Source organism: Stegastes partitus, unplaced genomic scaffold (genome assembly GCF_000690725.1).
Source record: "Stegastes partitus isolate 25-593 unplaced genomic scaffold, Stegastes_partitus-1.0.2 Scaffold1418, whole genome shotgun sequence".
Taxonomy (NCBI): Eukaryota; Metazoa; Chordata; class Actinopteri; family Pomacentridae; genus Stegastes; species Stegastes partitus.
The window spans coordinates 128094-153537 of NW_007579149.1; the positions used below are offsets into that span (position 1 = coordinate 128094).

General features: G+C 42.0%; 1 protein-coding gene across 1 annotated transcript in view; it reads left to right on the forward strand.

The window, feature by feature from the left end:
• The first annotated feature begins 522 nt into the window (after nt 1–522).
• The window catches only part of eps15 (epidermal growth factor receptor pathway substrate 15), a 31778-nt gene continuing 6856 nt past the window's right edge, over nt 523–25444 (forward strand). Inside the window, exons 1-23 of the mRNA XM_008299453.1 lie at nt 523–593; nt 4795–4836; nt 5467–5556; nt 5629–5676; nt 5758–5853; nt 6364–6423; nt 7045–7170; nt 7462–7521; nt 9208–9450; nt 9678–9823; nt 10716–10872; nt 11452–11534; nt 16106–16178; nt 18644–18805; nt 18910–19107; nt 19325–19753; nt 20060–20140; nt 21574–21730; nt 21877–21921; nt 22032–22423; nt 23506–23575; nt 23708–23778; nt 25323–25444. Of these exons, the coding sequence (XP_008297675.1) occupies nt 567–593; nt 4795–4836; nt 5467–5556; nt 5629–5676; nt 5758–5853; nt 6364–6423; nt 7045–7170; nt 7462–7521; nt 9208–9450; nt 9678–9823; nt 10716–10872; nt 11452–11534; nt 16106–16178; nt 18644–18805; nt 18910–19107; nt 19325–19753; nt 20060–20140; nt 21574–21730; nt 21877–21921; nt 22032–22423; nt 23506–23575; nt 23708–23778; nt 25323–25444 (2978 nt within the window). The 5' untranslated portion in view covers nt 523–566. The remainder of the gene's footprint in view (nt 594–4794; nt 4837–5466; nt 5557–5628; nt 5677–5757; nt 5854–6363; nt 6424–7044; nt 7171–7461; nt 7522–9207; nt 9451–9677; nt 9824–10715; nt 10873–11451; nt 11535–16105; nt 16179–18643; nt 18806–18909; nt 19108–19324; nt 19754–20059; nt 20141–21573; nt 21731–21876; nt 21922–22031; nt 22424–23505; nt 23576–23707; nt 23779–25322) is intronic.

Genomic DNA, 25444 nt, shown 5'->3' on the forward strand with positions numbered 1-25444 from the left:
TCATATTGTAGGGTCTATACCATAAAATGCAAATTAGTCAGATAAATATATATTTCTTTTTTTTTAATTTAAAAAATATATACTATCTTAGGATCTTTTTAATATTTAATTTAGTCAGTTAAATTTGTATTGCTTTGTAATATTGTTGTGTCTTAACTTTAATATTTAAATAAGTCAGGTGAATTTGTCATATATTTCATATTGTAGGGTCTATACCATAAAATGTAAATTAGTCAGATAAATGTATATTTCTTTTTTTTTTTATTTAAAAATTATAAATTGAAATGAAAATGAAATTTAAATAAAAGTAAAATAAAAATGTGAGTTTTTGTCTCTAAAATCCTTATAGTGTGTTTATTTAGTTGTTAAAGTAAACAATCGATCTAAACACGGCTTCAGCTTCTCTTTTTATGTAATATTATAATTTTGGGGGGTCCCCCGGGTCGTCGCGGCTGCCGGTCCCCCCTCCGCTGTGCGCTCCAGCGGTCCGGCTCCGGGTTTTTCAGCGGCCTCTGCCTCGAGCCTGGCAGCGGCGCAGCGTGAAAGCGGTGGGAAACAGAAACACTATGGCTGCCACTCTGTCTCTTACTCAGGTAACACTCTCTTACAACTCTCATGTAACGGCCAGCGACGCTCTCTGCCCTCCGTCCGCCCCCGCTCGGAGGCACCGCGGCGGCGTTAGCTACCCGGGGCGGCCAGGGACGGGAGCTTTCCTCGACGCTGGCCGCTCTTGGGGAAGTTTAGTCCTGCTGTGACTGGGAAAAGTTTCTGCCTAATCTCTTTGGGGACTGCGTAAGGGCGTAGCTAGCTAGCTAGCCCGCTAGCTAACAGCTAGTTTGTGTTGGGCTGTTCTGTCCACTGGCGCTTTATCAAAGTTAAGATAAGGCGTGTAGCTAGCGGCAGTTAGCTTCGTTCCGATGCTGTTTGTAGTCACAATTTGTGCTGCCTGCTTTTGCTGCAGGCTAGTCGGTCCCGGATAGAGAGGAAAAAAAGCCCAGATGATGATACCCATGTGTGGCTCTGTTGTGGCTTTTACTGTCACATTTCTGCTAGTTCAGCTTCTGCTAACATTGTTTTCAGAAACTAGCAGGTTGCAGGTCAACGTTAAAGCGTCGGTAGCTTCTCGCTGAGGGGTTTCCCGTGTAGCCTGGCCACACTGAATCACCAACCTGCTTATTGCTATAATTAGAAGTAAACATCTTGGTCGGCTGTGTTGCTGTTTGACCTTTCTGAAGTGGCCAGCGCTAGCCTGTTAGCCGCTGCGGTTGTCCACTTGTGTTTACGGACAACTGCTAATTTTGTTGTTTTGCAAGCAGCAAGAGGAAGTGAAGGAGTTAGAAACCAGCCACCTCAGCTGTCACGGAGTGTCAGCGTGCTGCTAGCTGACTAAAACACTTGGACTTATGTCCTGCTGCCCTGTAGATGAGTTATTTAGCAGGTAGCAGACAGGTGTAATAAGTAGGTTGCAGCCGCAGACTTGTCACCAGAGCCAGCGTTGCCTGTAACGACAGACCGAAGCTGTCTCCCACCGGCAGCTTTGACATCATTTTGTGCCACAGAAGAGTTAACAGATGTGTGTGTTGTGAAAGTTTATTGTCCTGTCAGGCAGCATTGCTTGTTTCTAAATGCTCTGTCAGCTTTACCACCTGATAATCTTGTAGCTGAAGCCATGTTTCGGTGCTGCTGCAGGTGTTAATCGACTTTAATCGACTTTAACTCGGTGTGTTTTGGTTTTGGTCAGTCCTTAGTGTCTCTGCAAGACTTTTAAAGGACACCAAAAACAAGGGAAGCATTACAGCTGTACTTCTACAGGTTAAAACTGGACAAAAACTTGACTTTAAGGTGGTTTTATTTGCATGTGTTGGCACCTTTTTTTGTCCCTACTTGACCTGAAGGCCTCATAGTGTTTTTATCTGATGAGAGGATGCAGATGATCCTCTACTGTGATATTTTAAAGAAAAACCTCATTTGTTTGCAATAGCTGTAGGCTGCTTTTAGTGGTCCTGCATGTTTATTATTGACCTTACAAGAAGCTTTTGCCTGTTTTAGTATGTTATACAATTTGGTTTTGTTTTACTAATTGATTCTACATGTTTTATGTCTGTATATTTCTATTTTTATATCGTCTGTAATGTGCTATTCATTGCCACGAGTATCCAGACCAGCATCCCGTCATCTCCTGATGTACGTCGCTATCTGCTGCACTTTTGTATGAGCTAGCCGGGGGATGATTGAGGGGTGTTTTTCCAATGCTCAATTAAAGAGTCACCAGTACAATGACCGCAGTGTTACGGCCGCCAACAGTTCCAGGCACACTATTGTGTGTGTCATAGAAAAAAAAAAGTTGCATCGGCCAGTGACAGATATGTGTGTGTCAACAGTTATCTCGCTGTAAACTGGCGGTTGAAAAAGCTGACGGTTAACTGATGGCAGGCTGCTCCGTTTTGTTTGTTTGTTTCTGGTCTTCGGTGCCAGAGCAGCGTCTGACATCCAAGCAGATCTCTTCTTTGTTTCACAGCAGAGAGTAATTTTGCATGTCTGTTTGTCTCTGAGACAACCCTCCTGTTGAGCAGCCACTCCCCGACTGATTCACTCTTCAAACAATTACTCCTTTAGTCCTTCCCAGCACCTGCCAGTTTGAAACCACAGCAAACCAGTAGTCACTTCTCCAGCTATATGAAGAAGGAAATGCTGATTTGTTTCCTGTCAGACCCAGCAGTGGGCATTGAACAGAGGAAAGAGCGGCGTTTGGGGAGGATGTGACAGAAGAGCTTGCGGAGTGACGCCCTTTTGTAAATGTCTAAAAGCTGACCACGAGATGTAGGAAGTGTAGCCTATATCCTGCACAAGTCATCGCTCGCTCTGAATGTAAACCGGCACAAATCCTCTGTATCGTAGGTCGGCTTTGGAAAACGTCTTCAGAAAGTGTTTGATTGTGTGTGCTTTTTAATCATCATCTTATTAGTGTGAGATAGTTGATCAGTCGGTAAATTAATCACCGACAACAAAGACTGAACAGTTTGAGGAACATATCTAATTGCAATACTTCAAACAGATATTGCATTTTCCATTATATATATAGTCAAAACGTGATCATTACCACATTAGATGCCATCAACACATCAACAGCTCTGTGTGATTTAATGCATGGATGAGAACCGAAAGATATAAATTGCTTCTGACATAGTATAGGAGGTAGAAGAACGATCACAAAAGCTGCTTGTGTGTTAAGTTAACAAGGTAAAGTAGTCGGGACAAACAAAACAATAGGGATAGGAAAATATCTGATATGAAAACAGGTTCATTCAGCATTTAAGTGTCATGCATTCTCCAACAAAGTGAAGATAATATGAAATAAATCCTGTATTGTTCAGCTCCACCAACAACTTTGAGAATCAAATAGTAGTTTTTGTGATTTTGTTTGTTTTGGGCTCAGACCTGCAGCTCTGGACCTTTTTCAGAACCATTTTCCAGCATTTTCTTCCGTTTTTTTTTTTTTAAATTTAAGCAAAATTACAACATGTAAGTTGTGCTTAGCTTCTCAAACTTGATGCGTCTCTTCGCTGACAGTAATCTGAATATCTTTGGGTTTGGGACTGGTGGTCAAACAGGCCGTTGAAGAAGCTACTGCTGGTCTCTCTTCCTCTATTCTCAGGCTTTTAATGAGTTAATTGCAAAACGTGATCAGTGGATAAATCGATTACGCTGCTTGCGGCCCCGTGAGGCAGATTGATCAAGAAGGGAAATAATTGTTAACGTAGTTTGGAGCTCAGTTGTGGAAAGACTTTGGCTTCTCATGACGCTGATTCTCACAGCGAACCGAGCGCTGCAGCAGTTTTTAAAGACGTTTAGCTGAATTTGGCTCTCGGACAAACGGCTCATCTGCTGAGGTGACAAAAAAAAAGTCCACGAGCCATATCAAAGAGAAAAAAAAAAGGCAGAATTTGAACATATTAGTTGTAATTCGTGCGACTGCTGCTGCCATCTGTAACGGATCAGCGTGTTTTTTTATTTATCTGACAGCTGTCTTGGCTCGGTGGATGACACACTTACTGCAGCCAGGAAACACTTGTGGATCATCTGAGCTCTCGAGCAAGTGAATTTGTAAAACCGAAAAGGCGTTTCGAATGCTGTTTTATCTTGTGTCGGGCTATTTTAGGGGCGATTAGTGTCATAAATCGATTAGCTTTGAAAAATGCGATGAGAAAATCACAAAGGCTGCAGTTTAGGTAAAGCACGGGTCTATTTTTTAAAAATTATTGATGCTTATTATGTAATTTATTTGCAAAATGTGTAAAACTTAGATGCTTCTACTGATATATGAATGTAAATATCAGAAATTGTTTGCAGAAAGAATATTTAGCTTAACAGAGTCGCAGCTTTTTAAAAAAAAATAATGCTTCTAACTCATAATAAACATGTTATAAATATATGTTTGAAGTCATTTCTATTTTTAAGTTGTCACCATTGCATCACAGTGTAGGGCAATTAATATTTTGATGTTGTCTCATGTGGTTAATGAGGAATGGCGTTATAAGTCTGTTACACAATAAATCTTGAGCCGAAGCTTTAAAAAATCAAAATGTCTGTCATGCCAACGGTTGTGCAAACCGATGCCGCCCTTGTTGCACGAGAGTCACGCTTTTGATGCCGTCCGTCACTCGATGTTAAACTGAAGCTTGAATATCCAAGAAGACCCGCGTGTGGTTGTTCCAGTTTTTAAAGATGTGGTTGAATTTAATGTGCAAACAGTTTTTCTTTTTTAAATGTGGATTTCTTTGTCTTTCTTAACAGCTCTCCAGTGGAAATCCCATCTATGACAAATACTATCGACAGGTATGGAAATATATCGCTCCAGAAACAAAGAAAATATGCCTCACTGAGGTTAGGCCAGAGTGTCTCTTACATATTATAGTTTAGCTTCAAATCTGAGCCAGTGCTGCTGTTTGATGTGGCGGTTCGACTGTCACCAGATTCAGATTCTGGATTAAACGTGGCCGAGAGAGAGAAGATCTGTTTTTGTGATTGCGCTGCAGAGACTCTTCCAGCTCTAAACGAGCTTCAGCTGCATTAATAAACAGGAGCGTTGCAGTGAGCAGCCGTCTCTCTTCTCTCTTTTCACTTCCAGCCTCTGTGTCCAATAAAGGAAGTACCTCTATGAATTAATAATGTTTCCCTTTGCCCAACATGTCAGGGGAGCTCCCTGAGAGCCTCGTGAAGGACTGCTAAGCTAATAGACTGCTGAGAAAATAGCTTTAGTTTATTATCTGTATTGATTTAGGTGAATCAGAGACTCTCCCTTCCCACAGGGCGCAGCTTTCACTTCTGCTTTATTTGCCCTTTGCTTTCTTGAAGCTGAGATTGTAGTTAGACTCTGCTTCCTGATACAGTTTGTTATCTCTGTTAGTCGTCTTACTGGTGTTTCTGAGATGCTGTGAGCTCTGATAGCGGCGTGTTCGTGTGCAGGTCGATCCGACTGGCAGCGGGCGGGTGGCGGCGGCTGATGCAGCTCTCTTCCTGAAGAGGTCGGGCTTAGCTGACCTGGTCCTGGGGAAGGTGAGCAGAGACACCACAACGTGTCTGTTGGGTTTAATATTCACGCTAACACATGTGTAAATGTCTCCTCAGATCTGGGATTTGGCAGACGCCGAGCGAAAGGGTGCGCTCAACAAACAGGTACAGATTCATCACTTCCACGTGCTTTGAGAAAGTGTGATCATCACCGGGTTTACTTCACGGCACCTCTTCTCCCCTCAGCAATTCTTCATCGCGTTGCGGTTGGTGGCTTGCGCTCAGAATGGCCTGGAGGTGGCGCTCAAGAGTCTTAATGTGGCCGTTCCTCCCCCCAAATTTGTAAGTGTGCTGCTAAATCTGTGCTACAGATGTCAGATGATAGGCAACATAAATCTAGACTATTCTGATTATGGCCTGGCACTGTTTGCACTTCCTTTTTAACATCTAATGTTGTGTTTTATGTTGATTCTGTCCGTCTGCAACTCACTGTTTGTTGAGGACGGGTCCCACAGTGTCTGTGATTCAGTATTCCATCGGGTGACGAAACCCGATGGAAGTTCACTAAGAAAAGACAGCAACTGATGCTACACTTCTGGGTTTTGCACATTTGCAGAAGTGTCGTGTCATTTCTAGAAAAGTACTTACAAGAGCAGTTGTGTGTAAACGAGCAGTTTATAAAAAGAAGGTGCAAATATGTACAAAACAGATTCTAGAAATGTAACGGTGAGTGATGGTGATAAGTAGTTTGTGTCGATTCTGTTCTCCTTTTATGTGCCGTAATGGTTAAATATATTATTTCTGCTTGATACGTTTTAAATTTAAACCCTGAAAACGTTTGTTCTCCTCCAGCATGACACCAGCAGCCCGCTGTTAGCAGGAGGAGCCATCGACGTTCCCTGGGTGGTCAAGGTGAGGCGCCGACAAACTCATCTTCCCGTCTTTGTCTGTTTGTTTGTAATTGTTGTCCTCGTTTCCCTGTCAGGAAAGAAGGGAGATGTTTCCCAGACAGAGTAGAGTTCCTTTATTGCATAGTGGATACACAACATCAGACATTTTAAAAGCACAGAAGGAGATCTGCAAATTCTATAACATAAAAATCTAGTCAAAAAATCAAGTGTGTGTATAGAAACAGTGGGAACAGCTTATTCTTTAGGTGGATTAAAACATATTGCACATTGCAGAACATACACAAAAACAAAGTAAAGGCTTAAAGTGGTGCAAAGAAGTTGTGTGATCTTTAATGTTCATATAAGATGTTAAATTAGATAAAATATGACGCCGGTGTTTCCCAGCCGGAGCTATTTGTTCATAAACATGAGAAAAGCAGGTGTTCTGTTGACACACACAACAGTACCGGCGATAACAGATTTCTGTTTACAGCTGACAGGCCTGGATTTCTCTGCTCGCTGAACTTGTTGCTTCAGCGGAAACAGCCCTTTATGTAACATATTGGAGAAGTCATTTACAGGAGCTGCAGCAGGAGGACAACCTTTAATCGTGTGTTGTCTTTTTTTTTTTTTTTTGTCCCAGCCTGAGGAGAAGATGAAGTTCGACTCCATCTTTGACAGTCTGGGTCCAGTCGGAGGGATGCTGTCAGGAGATAAGGTCAAACCGGTCCTGCTCAACTCCAAGCTGCCGGTGGACATCCTGGGCAGGGTAAGAACCTCCAGCAGGACTCTGTGAAGGAACCTGACGAAGAAGAAGTGAATATTTACCGATTTGTACACGTTGCTTTAAAAAAAAACTGGAGCAAATTCTGTCCAATATGGAAAAGTGGCTCGAAGCAGAAAGCAATAAAAAGGGTCTGAGATCAAAAATCAGTTGGAAAATTAGATCAGAGATGCAGATGTGAAAAGCAATAGTGAGTCAGAGCTTTCAGGGGCTCGCGTTGTTATGAATCATAAGGTTTTGCTGATGACTTCACAATCGTGTCTTTGTGTGTTGAAGGTCTGGGAGCTCAGTGACCTCGACAGAGACGGCATGTTGGACAGAGATGAGTTTTCTGTGGTAAGATTTGAGCTAATATTGGAGATAGAAAAGAAACCACAAAGGGTTGCAGTTACAGACTGGTTTCAGTTTTGGCTGCGTTTAGATGTATTCAGCTGTCAGTGTGCTAACCCACTGGTTTCTCACATATTGTCTTCAGAAGGTTTTCGCTCCAGATTTGAAACTCTTTTGACACATTTTTGCCTTTTGTTTGTGTGTAAACTTGTTCATATATTACGTGTACAATATTAGACGCTATTACAGGCTGTTACAAACACTTCTGTAGAGCTGAATGCAGCAAATTCAAGACATTCAAGACATTTTCTTAACTTTCTGAAATGTTTTGCTCCAGATTTGAAAAATGAAAAGACCTTTTATTATGTTTAGTTTTTATGTATGTACATGTGTTCTTATGTTTTAAATACCAAACTGGATGCTTTTACAGCGAGGTAAAATCATTTCTGTAGCGCTAAATGCAGCAAAAATGTGATGCACCACTGATCTAACACAGATTTTCTTTGCTATCTGAAGATTTTTGCTGCAGATTTGAAAAAACAGCCAGTTAAAATCATTTCTGTAGAGCTAAATGCAGCAAAAACGTGATACACCACTGATCTAACACAGATTTTCTTTGCTATCTGAAGATTTTTGCTGCAGATTTGAAAATTTGTGCATCTGTTTTTTTGTTTTACAGTCAATTAAAATCATTTCTGCAAAGCTGAATGCATCAAATTCAACACATATAGAAGAATCCTGTGTTGTTTGTGATTATGGAGCTCAACTTTTCTTCCCTATCTAAAGATTTCTGCTCCAGATTTGAAAGTTTATTCATCTGATTTTTGGGGGTTTTGCTGAATTGGACACTTTTACAGCTAGCTACAATCATATCTGTAGAGCTGAATGCAAAAATTCAAGACATGTAGAAGAACTATATCTTGTTTCTGTCAATGTAGCACACATTTTCTCTAAAATTTCTGATGCAAATTTGAAAGTTTGTGCATTAATATTTTATTTTTTTGTTCCCATCTGCTCATATATTACATGCACAGTATTGGATGCTGTTAAAACCATTTCTGCAGACCTGAATGCAACACATGTGGAGGAGCTGTGTGTTGTTTCTGTCAGTGTAGCACAAATTTTCTTCACTATCTGAAGATTTTTGCTGCAGATTTGACAGTTTGTGCACTAATATTTTTGCATTTTACAATATTGGACACGAGTACAGGCTGTTAGAAACGTTTCTGTAGAGCTGAATGCAACACATGTGCAAGAACTGTGTTGTTTCTGTCAGTATAGTACAAACTTTCTTCACGATTGTTGCTGCAGATCTGACAGTTTATCTGTTTTTTTATTTTTATTTTTTTGCATTTTGCAATACTGGACACGATTACAGGCTGTTAAAAGCATTTCTGCAGAGCTAAATGCAACAAATTCAACACATGTAGAAGAACTACATATTGTTTCTGTCAATGTAACACAAATTTTCTTCACTATCTGAAGATTTTTACTGCGGATTTGACAGTTTGTACATCTGTTTTTTTTCCATATTAGACACTATTACAGGCTGTTACAACTATTTCTGTAGCGCTGATTGCAGCACATTCAAGACATGTGGAAGAAGTGTGAGGATTGGATGACTCCAGCATGGTTAGGTAATCATCTCTTATCATTGATTTTGTTGTTGTTGTTGTTGTTGCCCTCTCCCAGGCCATGTATCTGGTGTACAGAGCTCTGGAGGGCGAGCCCGTTCCCATGTCCCTACCGCCTCCCCTGGTTCCGCCCTCTAAGAGGAAAAAACCCGCCGTGCCTCCCGTGGTGCCTCCCGTGATGCCCCTGTTACCCTCGCCCCCCTCCGTCAAAGACAGTCGCTCCTCCCACGCCGGCTCTAAGGCCATACCCCACCCTCCTAAACCCGCTCCAGCTCCTGCCCCAACACCCGCCGCTGCCCCTGTGAGTACAGGATCTGTGCATGCAGTCACCCGAAAAGCTTTTCGGATGTTTTAGCTTTGCAGCAGCAACGCACATTCAGAATGATTTCAAACTGGCTAGCTCAGTGTGTTTTTCACAAGAACAAGGCTAGAGCGAGTGTGAAGGTAAGCCAGTCGTGTCTTTGCTGTGGGTTCACCCTGCGGTCGTGAAGAATATACTTAAAGAAGTGTGTTTCGTTGCCTCCACAGTGGGTAGTTTCACCAGCAGACAAAACCAAATATGACGAGCTCTTCAGCAAGACGGATGGCGACATGGACGGTTTGGTGTCTGGACCTGAAGTCAGAGACATTTTCCTCAAGACTGGGCTGCCGTCTGCTACGCTCGCACGTATTTGGTAAGAAGAACAAACTTCCCTTTCAGCTTCTCAGTCTGGCTTTGATGCACAAAACTGCAAACAATTATAGGTATACTTGTGAATTGGTTTAAGTGTCATGTATCTGCCATTTAGTGCAGTTTGTCTTTGGACCCTTAACAGAAATAAACAAATAAAAGCAACAAAAAAAGAGGAAGAAAGTTCAGGAGGAGCTACAAAGGAGGAATCGCAGTGTCAGTAGATGACATGCAGAGTATAAGGAAATAAAAAGTGTTATTTCCTCAGTGAGTTAGCTTGATAAGGTGCTGATGTGTTTAAAAACGTTACCAGAGTACATGTGCAGTAGATCAGGGTTTGTACTTGTGGAAGAATCTGTGAATTTGGTATTTTGCACACCCAGATGATAATTGTTCGGTGCAATAGCTTAATACATGTATGCATGTAAGAATCTGTTGTTTATTTTGATTTATTACAGATGCTCCCTATTGTTTTGCAGTGTCCTCTTTGCTGCTATACCCCTGCTAATTTCCCCACTGAGGGATTATTAGAGGCTTAACTTATCTTATCTTATTCTTACATTTTTGTGGCAGCAGGCTTCAGTACGGTTTCACAGTTAATAAATCTGAAATGTGTGATTATTAATTTAATGAGAATATATTGAACGTCGAGTATAATTACCCAGGACAAGGGGGTATTAGTGCAGAACAGCGGCAGCACTGCGGTGCATGTTTGCACATCTGACCACGATGATATGGATTGTTGTCCTCACATGGCTGATTGGCGTCCGTCCTGGTGTGACTGTCCAACGTATCGACTTCCGTAACCCGCCGATCACCACGACCCGTCAGAAATAGCCGTCGCCTGAGGTGTAAATCGTTGCCCTGTTATGCAACCGGCGTGTTTGTGTTCTCAGGGAGCTGTGTGACATTGGAGATATAGGGAAACTGACCCGGGAACAGTTTGCTCTGGCGCTTCATCTAATCAATCAGAAGCTGACCAAAGGCCTGGACCCTCCGCAGAGCCTCTCCCCGGAGATGATCCCTCCCTCGGACAGGCTGAACATCAAACAGGTGAGTCGCTTTGAGTCCATGAAGAACAATGAAGGGACGTCTGGATCGTTTTTTGCCATTCGAACGGATTTTAGTTAAGTTGGGGCTGATTTTATAGGCAGTCAGTAAACAGAAGCCAACATCTTTTCTAAAGCACAAAACACTGAAGAGTCAGACACAGATTTACCCTCTGAACCCCAAAACCAACCGGCAGGTTTGCACACATCTTATTTCTTTAAAAAAAACAAAAAAAAAAACCAGCCAGAAATGGTCAAAACCAGTTGTCAGGTTTTCAACTTTCTGATTGTCCTTTAACTTCTTAGATTTTTGGTTTTGTTTGGAAAATCAACCAAATCTGAGCTTTAAATCATGATATTTAATCAAAATCAATTCATTCTACATGTCTGCTTTTGCAAAAATGAGCAATTTGCAATAACAAGATTCAATAACAAGTGGCTTCAGATGTAGTTTTTTGAAAGTATTTGTGTAGCTCTGCCATGGAACGTGTTTGGTGTCCAGACATCGTCAACATTACTGGTGGTCATAAGTCTTCATCCACATTTTAACCGACCTCTGTTCTCGTGTTTTTTCTTCCCCCAGAACAATGCAGTAAACCTGGCAGCTGACTTCTCTGCAATTAAGGAGCTGGACTCTCTCAGTAACGAGATTGTTGAGCTACAAAGGTAAAGTCTTGTTCTCTTCATTTCAAAGTGGCAGACGATGTTATTCAGGTTCTTACTGAAGTCACGTTGGTCTCTGGTGGTTTCTTCTTAACCAGGATGTTCTTCATCCGGCCCAATAGATGGAGTTCAAGGTGGCATTAGACGAGATTTTGTTTTAACCCTCTGAACCCAAAGCAGTTTCTCTTTTTGCTCCTGTCATATTTTTATTTACTACGGGCCCTTTTTTTTTTCTTTTTACTATAAAGTCCTGCATCTCTGTGGAAACAGAACAACCATGACTAGAAGAAGGGAGAACTTAAAAATGCCTTTTGTGCAGTATAATACATGTATAATGCCATACAGCATAACAAAAGAGAAAAAAATTAAAATTTTGTGATTTATTTGATGAAAATCAGAAAAATCTGTCAAAAAAGATAATTCTACACACAGTAGACATTTTACTTGTTATATTTTTTAATTAGTTTTTAATATTTTTTTTTATCCTTTTTGCTCTGTGGAAGCACAATTCAGTGAGTTCAGCTAAAAAATGCGATAATTTTTATCATGAGACCGTTAATTCCCGCTGAGTGATTAATGGATTCATGTGCCTCTCAAGGAGCGCTTAATGTTTAATTTATTTGACAGAATTTGATTAATAGAAACGATTTATTTTGGGCTATTTTTTCAAAATTCAGAGCCCTAAAGTGATTTTGATGAAATATTACAGTTTGAATCTCAGATGTCGTTTTGGTTTCTGACAGAACAGAACGTCACAGTCGACTTGTTTAGTTGAAAATTAGGATTCTTTGTGTTTTTACACTATCTGACTAATAAATGGCGTCATTTTTAGCAACTTATTACTTTTCATCAAACCCACCGGCGGGTTATGGGGTTCAAAGGATGAAGTAAATGCAGATCGAACAATGTAATGCTTAAAAATTTAGATTTAGATTCGCTTTCACTCGTCCGCTGCTGGGTAGGAAATGTCTGGAGACAACGGAGGCTCAATTTACTGTTTAAAGAACAAGTGGAGTAACTGTGGAACCTCTGAGCTGCTACTTAAAACCGACTCCGACGTGCATCAAGTGTGATCAGAGGTGTGTGTGAGGTCAGTAGAGCTGCTGAGGACGTGTTCTTGTTGTGTTGAGATGTCAAAGTGCATCATGTACTGGTGCACAGAGGCAGCGAGGGTTTCTCTGCATCGACCAGCAGGACGCAGTGTTTCCCTCAAACTCAGAACGTGTAGCTGCATAAATATGGATTCTTTTTCAGGTGATTCGGTTGGGTCGGCCAAATAAGTTTTGCACAGTTGTATTTGTGTTTTCAGGTGGTTTCAGGTATGCTAGATGGAATTGCTCTCGGTCTCTCAGGCTTTCTCTGAACACTGACAGCCACGGCTTCAGTAGAAAATATAAATAAGTGTTTTTGCCGCAGGCTGCCAAACGCAGCAGATGGTTGTAAAGCTGAGTTATGTAGCTGCTGTCTGACAGCGAAGTGGAAGGAAGAGAGCGACAGATACACACTATACATCAGACTTCATATATTCACCTCCTCTTACCTTCACGTTCTAGAAACACTTCTCAGCCACAGCTGGAGGAACACTTCTTCATTCCTACCCATCTCTGTGTTTCCTTTGCGTTTGCATACCTGTTTTGCACGTTCAGTTTTCGTTTCATGAGTTACGGGTTCAGTTTTCGTACCCAAGAGAATGTAGCTTCCCTATTCATGAAAGCCGAGAGTGAGAAGTGAGAGCGCGGCCTTCCACACCGCTGATACCGAGGTAGGAACACAAACCAGATGACAGCTGCTATGAAGAGGTAGAAAACATGGATAGCAGGCGAAGCTAAGAGACAGACAGACGGAAAGATGATGCATTTTTGCAGCTGCTTCAAAACGTGGCGTCAACCTTCTGCTCAGAATACGGAGGAAGGTGGTGGTGATGATGATGATGATGGGTAAGAGGGAGAATGGGAACGACACTGAGTTGGAGCTTGTTTTGCTTCTAGAAGATTATCTGAGGAATTATGCGTTTTGATGTGAGAGATGGAACGTAAAAATAGACGCAGTGTCTGAAGGTTCTGCTGTTATTTTTAGAAATGGATGGTGAAAGGACGGGTGCTTTTAAATGTGTGTGTGTGTGTGTGTGTGTGTGTGGGTGTTTTTAAGCAGTTTGAAAGTAGATTTCACACAGCAACTGTGCATAAGGATGTGTTGTCTTTTACAAAACTAAAACAGTAACACAACACATATGATGAATCGGTAACACACATGAAAGCTGTTTGTTTTGTGAGAGAACGATGGAGAAGTTCTGGTGAAAACGACATAAATTAGTTTATACATGAAACACACTGACATACAGTTCAGTATGTTCTCTCAGCCGTTTTCTGTTTTACTAAAAAAAACACATTTAAATCAAAGTATCACTCAGGATATCTGTCCAGAGCTGCTTCGGTGCTTTCGGTGCTGTGATTTCTACTTGCTTTTGTTTCCGTTTTAATCCATTATGCTAAATATACTCAATGAAAACCCACATAGACCAGCTCTGGGTGTCTTTAATGAGGTGAGAGTCATTGTGTTTGGCTAAACTTATGCACTTATACGTGTATTACTGCATGTAAATAAAGTAGGGCTGGGACTTTAACGCGTTAATTAGCGCAAAAATAACGCGTTAAAGTCCCACCCCTAATATACTTTAAAGCGTTAATTACGATTAATTAATTACAACAAAAATAATGCGTTAAAAAAATTAGCGCGTTTAATCGCAGTTTGCATCCAGACAACACAGAATGTTTGTCAGCACCCGATTTCACAGTCCACCGATCACATGATGCACAAGATGCGTTATGCTAACAACAACAAACATGGAGGATTCGATGAGAGTGCATCGCTTGGACTGATGGAGGACAAGTTTCCTTTTAACAAACTGCCTGATGGAAGCCTTGACTAAAGCGTGGTTTTGTGCAACTTGTGCAAAAAAGACCGTGCATCCCACCGAAGCACATCCAGCTGCCGGTACCGCCTGAAGCATGTCGCAGCGAGCACAGGAACCGCCGGAGCTGTTAGCGCTAGCAGTCCTGGATAGCCACGAATCTTTTTAACACACTTTTTTTTGTTGTAATTATTTAATCGTAATTAACGCGTTAAAGTCCCACCCCTGAAATAAAGATAAGACAATAAGACGGGGAAATTTGCAGCGAAACATCAGAAAAAAAATCAAGAAACATCCACGTCCTGTTAATATCAAACAGATTTGTCTGTGTGTTGAAAATCTAAATATTGCAAATTATTCTGTAAATGTGGAAAATAACAATATTGTACAGAGTTTTTCTATAAGTAGACAAATGTTAATATTGCACAGATGATTACTGCAGAATCTTCTATATGTAGATTAAAAATATATATTTTACAGAGCCTCCCAAATGTACTAATATGCAGAATGGTTGGTTTTGCAGCACAGTGAAGTAAAACAACATAAACTAAAACTTCATTAATCCCAAAGGAAATTATTTTGCCCAAGATTGCACAGAAAACTAAAATTGATGAACAATGCAGTGGCTTAAGAAAAGCAAAAAGATATGAGTACGATAATTAGACTACAAATAAGTAACCTGAAATAAGACTAAAATAGAAAAAGTAAAACTGGCAGTGATGACTGAGGCGGTACAATAATATCACACATGATAACGCGACATGACATGTTGTGCTTTAAAAGGAGATATTGCACCTAAAAAATTAACATATTCAACATGCATGAAAACACACATCGCACTGGGCCTGACGTTGCTCAAATTATTGAGAAAAGTAAGTTGTTGTTTGGATTTCAGTGTGTAAATACGACAGCTTTTCTACTGGGAGCAGTTCAGTGTGACAGCAGCAGAAAGAAATGTGTGTTTTAATAATTTATATGAAGTGATCGTGATGAGATGATCAATAAGGAGGTAAATATTGATGATAACTTGTTGTAGTGTCTTATAATAATACTCTACGACTACTTCCCGCTCAACAAAGCAAACTTTGAAGGTCATGAAAACATCCGAATGCACAATTTTATAACGAGGGCTTTTTCTCCGTTATGTATCCCTGCTTCCCGTCTCCCGTCACCACCCAGCTCCTCTCTTCTCTCTCTGGGTGACGGGACAAATGATAGATGTTTCAGGTTGGCTCATCATCACTCGTCTCTCCTCCCTCTCTTCCTCCCTCCATCCTCCAACAGCCATCTGCTCCTCACTCTTCATCTCCCACTCGTTTCACCGAGCAGCCTCACTTTCTCCGGCGCTCTCTCTCGTTCGCTTTCGCAGCGCCGTGCGTCCTGGAAGCCTCGTACATTACGCCTTTCATTGTGTGCTTTTTATTTATTTGCTTATTTGTTTTTTAAAAGTCGCACTCCTGCTCCGGTTCATGCAGCTCTCTGCACTGTGAAGTTGAGATTTCAGGACGAGGATCATGGTGGTTCAGGGACAGGAGAAGGCGGCGGTGGTGGTGGCGGCGGCGAAGGAGGAGAGCTGGCTCGGGCTGGGTGGGCTGGGAGTGCCGAGTCTAACCTGTTTGTCCTTGGTGGCTAAATACTCGTGTCTCTTGTGCTGGACCCCCAGAGAGAAGAGCTCCGTGGAGGAGGAGATCAAGGAGAAGGAGGAGGCCATCCGAGAGCGCAGCGGCGAGGTGCAGGTAAGGTCTCGTCCGTGAGTTTGAGCCCGTTCTCTGTGACATGTGAAAGAAAGACGGATTTATGGACGAATTTGTGGCCGGTTTTGTCTTTGCATGTGTGAATTTACCCCCGTTTTTGTGAAAGCAGAAATCCAGGTCGGGTAGACAGAGGTGCTGAAGCTGTTTTGTTATGATGAGTATACTCGAGAAGATCAATAATACATGCGGCCGGCGGTCTGCGATGCTTGTTGGGGATTACAGGGAGGAAGAGGCTGGTGTCCTCCTGCAGGCGTGTCCGCCTCCTCCGAGCCTCGGAGATGGGCTCTATTTTAGGAGATGACGGCTTAAAGGGCTCGTCTGCTCTCTGCTTTTTGGGGAGCCGGTCTGATGTCAGAGAGTGAGGGATGGTCTCCGGGGAGTCTCGCGCTGATGTAGCTAAATTTCTGAGCTGCACTGCAGAGTAGCCTCGAGTGCTTTCGGCTATTTATACCGTATTGTGTTTTGTGAGTTTGTTCCTGGACGTTGCATATTGTGTGCTTTGGTTATTTCCAGCCAACTCTGCACATACTGGAGTTTGAAGACTTTGCCTGCAGTGGTCCTCAGAGGATGAGGATCTTCGAAATGCAGCTCTTGAAAGCAAAACTTCACTGGTTACTAACTTCATTCTTCTAGTGTGAACTTTTTTGGTTTAAAAAGAGAAGCATAGGACTGTAGCCGTCCAGCATCCTGATGTTGTGCAGCTGTGCCGACCAAAAACGCTCTTATTTATTAGATCTGTAGGTTTTTTTTCCTCTTTGTAAAAGCTGTCTTGAGGTTGGGCTGACAGATGATGTCATGTCCACCGCTGATGACTCACCAGATGGAGGCTGCAGGTATAATCTGTCAGTAGCTGCTAACTTCAGGTGGTTTTACCTCCAAGCAGCAGCTGAGACACTAAAAATGACAAGTTGAGGTTAATTTACCTTCATGCATCTCTGGACAGCATTGCTTTTCCAGGCATGAACATGATGGTAATTGATTATAAATACTAAAATGTAAATCTAATCTTAAACCTTTGTTTATTCATCAGTCACCATATGAGTCTCATATTTAGCTCATCTGTTCATCAAATCTGATTTTACTACAGTTGCCAGAACAAAAACAACTTGTGAACGCAGCTCAGACAATCACAATGATGCTATTTTGAACAACGTACCGATCCGTTCCACTTCACAAGAGCCTCTGTGGTTTAATAAAGTCCTCTTAGAGCCAAATATCGCTAGAAAATCATCTAAAGTTGTTATGATTCTAGTGTTTGGCACCAATTATTAAACTGTGTTTGTCTCTTTTATTGATAAAAGTTGTATCGCTGGACGTCTTTTTATCGTTTTTTTTTGTGTGGAGCCATTGTGATGATGAAGTTTTCATCTCTGCTCATAAAACTGTTTAATCAAAGTGATCATTAATCATCGAAGACATACCGACAAGAGCAGAATGATGATGTGTCAGTAACACCAGTGTCTCTGCCATAAAATAACACGTATTTATTACTTGTTTACAGGCTTTTTTATGAATCAAGTTGAGCTGTAGAACTGATGTCTACGACCAGCCACAACATTAAAACCACCTGCTTTATACTATGTCGTGTCTCATAGTGCTAAACACTAGCATTGATCAGTCGGGGCTTCAGCACAAGACCTCTCTGGTGTTATTTGGCTTTTGGAGGCTATAAATCCTATAAATGCTCCATCAGATTGGGATCTGGGGATTTTTTTTTGGAGGCCACCGCCGCCTCGGGGGATGCTTAGTCTGGTGCTATGTTCAGGTTGGCGGTACGTGTCAAGGCAACATCCCCACAAATAGCCGAAGCCAAGGTCTCCCATCAGAACACGACTCCGTAACGAGAAGATGGATGCTGTTTGGTTCTATTGATGCGGCTGTATTTTAAGGAGCGTCAGTCAAAGTGAAGAATGGGTTTATTCTCATTACTATAACAGCTCTTTTTGCCTGATTTACTGCTTTGAACTTATTAAACTTCACTATTTATTGCCCACTGAAATATACTTTATAATCAGATGATTTGCTTAATGAGGTAGACGGAGTCGAGGCTATAGAGGAGAAATTAGTAGTCATATTTTAATTAATTAACGGTAAAGGATTTCTCCTACCTCCTAACAAACAGTTGGCCTTTGTTTAAATATGTAACAGAAGTTGGTGTCTGTTCTGGTTCTGGCGCTGCTCGCTCTGCTGATGAGTCACATTTAGTGCAGCAATTAAGTCTAAACTTCTGAGAGAAAACTGAAAACCGTCCCACAGTTTTGTTTCTTCCTCTTCCCGCTTTCTGTTTCTACTCCGTTCAAAATAACTCAACAATCCTGATCCATAAAGTCTGTTTTAGCGCCTCTGTTGCTCTCTGCTTTTCTGTTTGTTTGATTGAAGAACTCACAAACACATTTATCCTGCTGTGTGTTTGTTTTTGTTTGTTTTTTTTGGCTGTTTGTCTGCAGGACCTTCAAGACGAGGTGGCCAAAGAGAGCGAGGAGCTGCAGCGACTCCAGTCTCAGCGTCAGAAGGTGCAGGATGCTTTGGAGGAGCTGGACCAGCAGAAGGGCTCGCTGGAGGAGCAGCTCAGCCACATTCGACAGCAGACCAGCCAAGAGACTCAGCTCGTAAGTTATTTGTTGAACTTTTCACACAACCACCGAGCACAGTGGCGACCATGTAAGGAAGTAATAAAGGGCAGGATTTCATGAAAGCGATCACGTCCTTCCAGATCTCCTCGCTGCAGACGGAGCACGAGGACCAGGAGCAGAGGATATGCCAGTTCGAGGAGGAGCTGGTCCAGGCCCGAGAGGAGCTGCTGGCTCTGCAGGAGGAGAGCAGGAGGCTGCAGGAGAAGGTCCAGGCAGCCCAGGAGCAGCTCACTCCTCTTCAGGAGTCTGTGCGAGACTCCTTCACACAAGTTGCACAGGTCAGAAGCTCAGCAGGTTTCTCAGTGATGGAAATGAGTCACTTCTATTTTAATCCGCTGAGCTCTCCACTCAGGCTACATAACAGCTCGCATTTACATCATTTATTCTGCATCTTTACACGTCGACTGTTTTCCTGTGTTTTGCATGTTTAACTGCTGCTGCTGCCAAACTGTCTGTTTAGAGTTTCTGTCTAAATATTACATTAACTGTTCTTAGGTCCAACAGAAGCTGAATGACCTTCAGGTGGAGGAGAGGTCGGTGACGGCTCAGCTCAGCTGGAAGAGAGCCCTGGAGGACAACTCTCCGGTCATGGTTAACGGATCAGCGGGCCCCACCGCCGAGCTGCACCAGGGGGACCCCTTCCAGCAGGACCTCTTCCAGGAAGACCAGCCGAAAGAGCTGAAGGAGGAGGAAGCCGCCGCTGTCTGCAGTCTGCAGCAGAAAGAACATTCGGATCAGAAAGAGCAAGAAGGAGCGACTGAGAAAGAAGAGGAGGAAGAAGAGAAGGAGGACGAGAGTCCAAAAACCCCGGAGGAAGAGAAAGTGAAACCTGATGCCCTGGATGATCTCTACACCAGTCTAGCCTCGTCTGATTTGTACAACAGTCTGTCGACGCTTGGCAAGCCGTGGGAGAACGCTGTCAGGGTAATAAACACATGCTCTCAGTTGCCAGTTCTTTTATATAAAAGCCTGCAGCATCACCTCCTACTGGAGCTGTGCAGCGCTTTTATCTGTTTATGTAACAATGACAAACATCACATTTACTCTGAAAGGATCTTGTTCACCCACAAAGCCTGTAATACCAGTAAACCTCATTAGCATTCGGTGTGATTACAGGTTTTTATTTAGACACACTGGAGTTGCACCAAATATTAAAACGATCCACCGTAGAAGTTCTGAGACGACGGTTCTGACACTAACAGCTGCTGTGGTGTTTTCTGAACTCTCCAGGAACAGAGCAGTCCTGCACCCAACGTCTCCGCTGAGGCCACAGAGGATGCAGAAGACTCTCCTAAGGACAGTCCGCTGAAGGTAAAGTAGAGCTGTAGCGTCGTTTCTCTGTTTTATTACTGTTATAATCACTCTTGAACATTCAGCCGAGCACCAGGAGCCTTTGTTGTGACTGCTGTGTGAAGCTAAAGATAAATAAGATAATCCAGTTTCCATTACAACACGTGTAGAATGACATTTGACGTTCTTGATGTCAGGAATAAGATGGAAGCGATTATCAGTCATGAATGTTTTATGATGCTGCTGAATGTTTCCTTACCTCAGTAATATTTTATAGACATGCTGGTTTATTTATCGTGTATTCAGACACTTGAAGTTTTGTGCAAATATGCTTTTTAAATTAATCAGATAATAATTTTATAGGATCAAAAATTCCAGTTTAAGCCCAGAAACCCTAAAACCTGCTGGTGGTTTAATTATCTTTAAAAAAAAAAAAAATTGACGCCAAAATTGGGGCCAGAAACAGTAAAAACAGAAAGAATCAACAGATTTCTAACTTTTAAGTTAAGTTAAAACCAGATATTTAATTGAAATCACTTTATTCTAGGTGTTTCATTTTAAAAGTCACCATTTGCTTTAACCAGATTCTGCAAAAAAACAAAACATCCAGCACTCCTCGGTACAACTGAGAAGCCACAAGTGACTCGGGTACATCTGGTGGTCAGCAGACAAAAATTCAGGGATTTTCAACTTTCCAACTGTCTTCAAACTCATCATGTTCTGTCAGAAAAATTAACCGAATCAGAGCTTGAAATCACGACGGTTAATCAAAATCACTTTATTCTCGATGTCTCAGTTATAACTTAGCTAAAAATAAAACATTTACCCGAACCATCTGCAAAAAAACAAAAAAATTTGTGTTCCTCAGCACCACTGAGACGGTATAAACATCCAGGGATTCATCAGATTTTCAACTTTCCAACTGGCCTTGAACTAACCACGTGTGACTTTTCCAATTCTGTGAGGAAAATTTACCAAATCTAAGTTAAAATCGTAATATTTAATCCAAATAACTTTATTCTGGAGGTACAACTTCGCAACAAAACAAAAACATTTGCCCTGACCTAACCTTCTGATTCTGAAAAAAAAATCTGCGTTTCTCAGCACCACTTAGAAGTCATTGGTGACAAAAATTCAGGGATTTATCAGATTTTCGACTTTCCAACTGTTCTCCAACTAATCATGTCTCAGCTTAAAGTCACAGTCGCTCATCAAAACAACTTTATTCTGCACGTCTCTTTTAAACATAATGACAAAAATGAACAACCACAGCCAAGAAAACTTGAGGTAGAAGATAATTTGATCGTATGCTGACAGATCTAGATGTAGCTGTAGGTGCCTCATGAGATGTGTTCAGGATGTTCGTGATGTGACGCTACGCTTTAGGATTAGTTGATTAAATTTCTACCATAAACACAGGTTGTAATGTTCAGATGCATGTGGCCGCCCGACAGGTTGCATCACCGGAGCCGGAGATCAAAGAGGAGCCGACAGATTCGACGGAGACGCCTTCGTTACCGCCTCAGGTCGGCCCTCGCTCGATGCCGCCTCAGACCAGCCCGCCCTCCCTGCCTGAGATGGACTTCTTCCATTCGGACCCCTTCACTGACCGTAAGTCCTAACCGCGCTGAGGTTCCACCCGTTTGGAAAACTCCCTCAGACCGATCGGTTCTACTGATATTTGTGTGACCTGTGATCGATGCCAAAGCCGTGAAACCATCGGCCGTGTCTGAGCTGTGATGTTGGTTTCTTTGCAGATGATCCGTTCAAAGACGATCCTTTTGGGAAAACAGACGCTGCAGGTGAGTTCTCCAGAACTATACGCCCACTTAAAGTGATAAACAGACATGAAAACGAATCTCAAACGGGTTCATGTTCTATGATTGTAAATGTTCTGTTTCTGTTCATTCAGACCCGTTTGGAGGAGACCCGTTCAAAGGCTCGGACCCGTTCGCTGCAGACTCTTTCTTCGCTCAGCCCTCCAGCACCACCTTTTCCTCAGAGGACCCTTTCGCTGCCTCGGCCGACCCGTTCGGTACCACTGCCGGTGCGCCAGAACCCGACCTGTTCGCGGCCAAGCAGAACGACTCTGCGGCTGCGCCGGCAGCAGGTCCGGATCCCTTCACCTCCAAACCCGCCAACCCGACCTCCAGCGATCCGTTCAGCGCCACGGCGAACAACATGGCCGACTCCGACCCGTTCGGAGGGAAGGCGAACGCCGCGGGGGAGGCGGATCCGTTTGGTACTCAGGACGGAGGGACGGATCCCTTCAGCTGCTCCCCGCCGAGCTCAGAGCTGGCAGTGGTGAGGAGATTTATTAGAAAGTTACAGATCCTGTTTTTAATATTTTTATTTTATTTTATTTTTTGTTTTGAAGCTTTGATAAGAGCGGTACAAAACGTTCTGCAGCAACGTTCTGACTGTTAAATTAATTTTAAAGTTATAACACAATATTTTTTATTATTTTTGAGGCATTTACTTGATTGTGGGACAGAAACGAAGGTAGAAAGATTAGAGGAATGAAATATAACAAATGTTCTGGCTGCTCAGGGCCTTCATGTTTATTATCGATGGAAAAAAATAAAATGACAACAAGAATCTGTCGTGAATGTTTTAGCTACAGATTTCCTCACCTCAGAAGTTTTTATAAACATGGTGCTTAATAGGAATATATATTAGCTGTAACCAGCTGCACAGAATGATTATATTTTATAGGGTTTTATTTTTTACCCTCTGAACCCCAAAAACCTACCAGAGGTTAGAAAGGCATGTTGTTGTTATTATTATTTTTTTTAAATAGCCAAAATTACACTATTTATCATCGCAAAACCTGCAAACACAGAAAAAACAATCAGATTTTTGACTTTAGGACTCGTGTGTCTTCCAGAAAAATTTGATTAAAATCAGGATTTTTCATCAAAATCACTTTATTAATAAAACTTAAGCAAATATTGACCATTTTCTTTCATCAAATTTACACCTAACAGTTAAAATTTTAGTTTGGAAGAAGATTAAAACATTTATATCATTGAGTTGTAAGTTCAGAGGTTGTTAAAAAGTATGAAAATGACATAAAGTTGTAGATGTTGTAGGAGTATATTGTATTAACTATTTAATTTCTACTTTTTATGCTGCTGTCTTGGTCACGTCTCCTTTAAAAAGACTAATTAAAAGGAAGAGTTAGAATCTGAAAGTGGGATCAGCTAATTAAAAACTGGTAAATCAGAGGAAATATTCTGCAGTTTCTGCTAAATTTGCATTTATTCAGACTAAAACAGGTGTCTCCTGTGTTACTTTTGTATGAAATGCAGCACTTCTGGTTCCAGTCAGTCACGTTCCCTTTATGTTCAGTTTGGGAAATATGTGTGTTTTTGTTCTGTTCTTAGAAGGACATCGCAGCGACCAATGACCCCTTCGCTCCAGGCGGTACGACAGTGAACGCCACCTCCGATGCAGGTATGACTTGTAGCACGGCGCCACCTTCTGGAGGCACAGTCCATTGCAGCTATTAAATAAAAGATGTTGTCCAACGTGTTTTCTGTACAGCTGATTTCATTCGCTGAGTCACTCTTTGTTTGTGTGTTTCAGATCCGTTTGCTGCTGTGTTTGGTAACGAGTCGTTTGGAGGCGGCTTCGCAGATTTCAGTGCCTTGGCGAAGGTAATTTTCAGCGCTAAGTGGTTCTAATTACGTCCTGCGTTTCATGTATGCAGTCCTGAAATGACACCTAGTCCGAAGCGAAACGCTGCAGAATGAGTGTCGGCTGAAACAGAAATCGTTGTGTTGTGGTGAACTTGTTTCTGGTGCAGAAACCAGAACGTTAATTGACTCAAGCTGGGAACTGAACTGGTGAGTGTGTTGTGGTTTCGTGGAGGAAATAGCTGAGACACGTGAATATTTTTGCGCTGAGGAGGGAATATTTCAGACGTTGAGCAACCTCAGTAATCCTTTGAAACGAAAAGGACGTCATCCATCATCAGTGCTGCATTTACTGTTTATTAAATAATGATGCCGTCGATGTCACCTCTCATTAGAGACAAATCTGTCAGTTTTATGTCCATCATGTTCTGGTGTCTGTGAAGAGTCTCAGTCCTCCAGGTCATGGTTGTTCTGGTCGGTTGATCGTAGCAACTGGACTTGCTTGAGCTCCTTGAAGACCACATCTAGCCACAGAAGACTCTAACGAACCCCTTTGTGGCAGGGGGAGCACTAACGACTCACATAATGAGGGGGAGGAGTAACAAACCCCCAATTGAAACTGAAACTCAGGTGTTAACGGCTCCTTAAGGATATCAGCATCTGGAACTCCCAACTAGTCAGTCAGAGCTGATGAAGCCTCTTGGATGAGAGGTGGAACGTCTTCAAGGAACTCAAACAGGTCCAGCTGCTACGATTAATCTACCAGAATAATGTCATGGTGTTACTATGCAGATGAATTCTTGTGAACACAATAATGAGATTGACATTGAGTAGAAACACTGATTTTACAGACTAGAAATATCTCACAGGTTTCCCATGAGGAGGGTCTGATTAGATTCCTGCATAAATTAGCATAATAATGAGCAGACTTTACTTTGTGGGTCATTTAATGAAAACCTGCCCTCTTCAAAATCGGCATTTTTTAACATCCACGATAACTTTAGTATCTATATATAATAAACAATGCAAAATGTTTTCAGAGCTACAGGTTTTCAAACTGCACCATGTTGGGTCAAAATTTAACATTCGTTCTATTTTTTCCATCTATTTTTAAACCTCACAGCTTTATAAATACAGGATACATTAAATGTTCTGTTCTGTTAAAAACCAAATCACTTATTTATCACAATCCGAAGCCAATATCTTGTTTTTTGCACATTTTTTCTGCAACTTCAAGCTACAATTTAATGGTATTTACTACAGCTTCAATAATACAACTGGGGCAGTTTAGTAACTATGATATATAGAGCCTGGAAACAGGCCCTGGTATTATCTGAAAACTTTAAAAAAGTGCATTCTGGGTAAACTTTCCAGGCTCATGTGTGGTGGTGGTTGGTCAGAAAGGATCATTTTAACCTTGGTTTGCCACCAGGATCATCTCTTTAACCGCAACTGTTTCTCTGTTAAAATCATTTATTGTAAATGAACTGATCCATGTGTGTGTTTCTGTCGTCCCGGTTCTGGTTCTGCATCGTTTTCACTTTGTACTGAACCTTCTGTTCCAGTCAAACGGTGCCGACCAGTTTGGCATCAACAACAAGAATCTGTTCCAGGAGGACAGTCAGACGTCCAGCTCTGACGTTCCTCCGGCCCTGCCGCCAAAAACCGGTACGCCAACTAGGCCCCC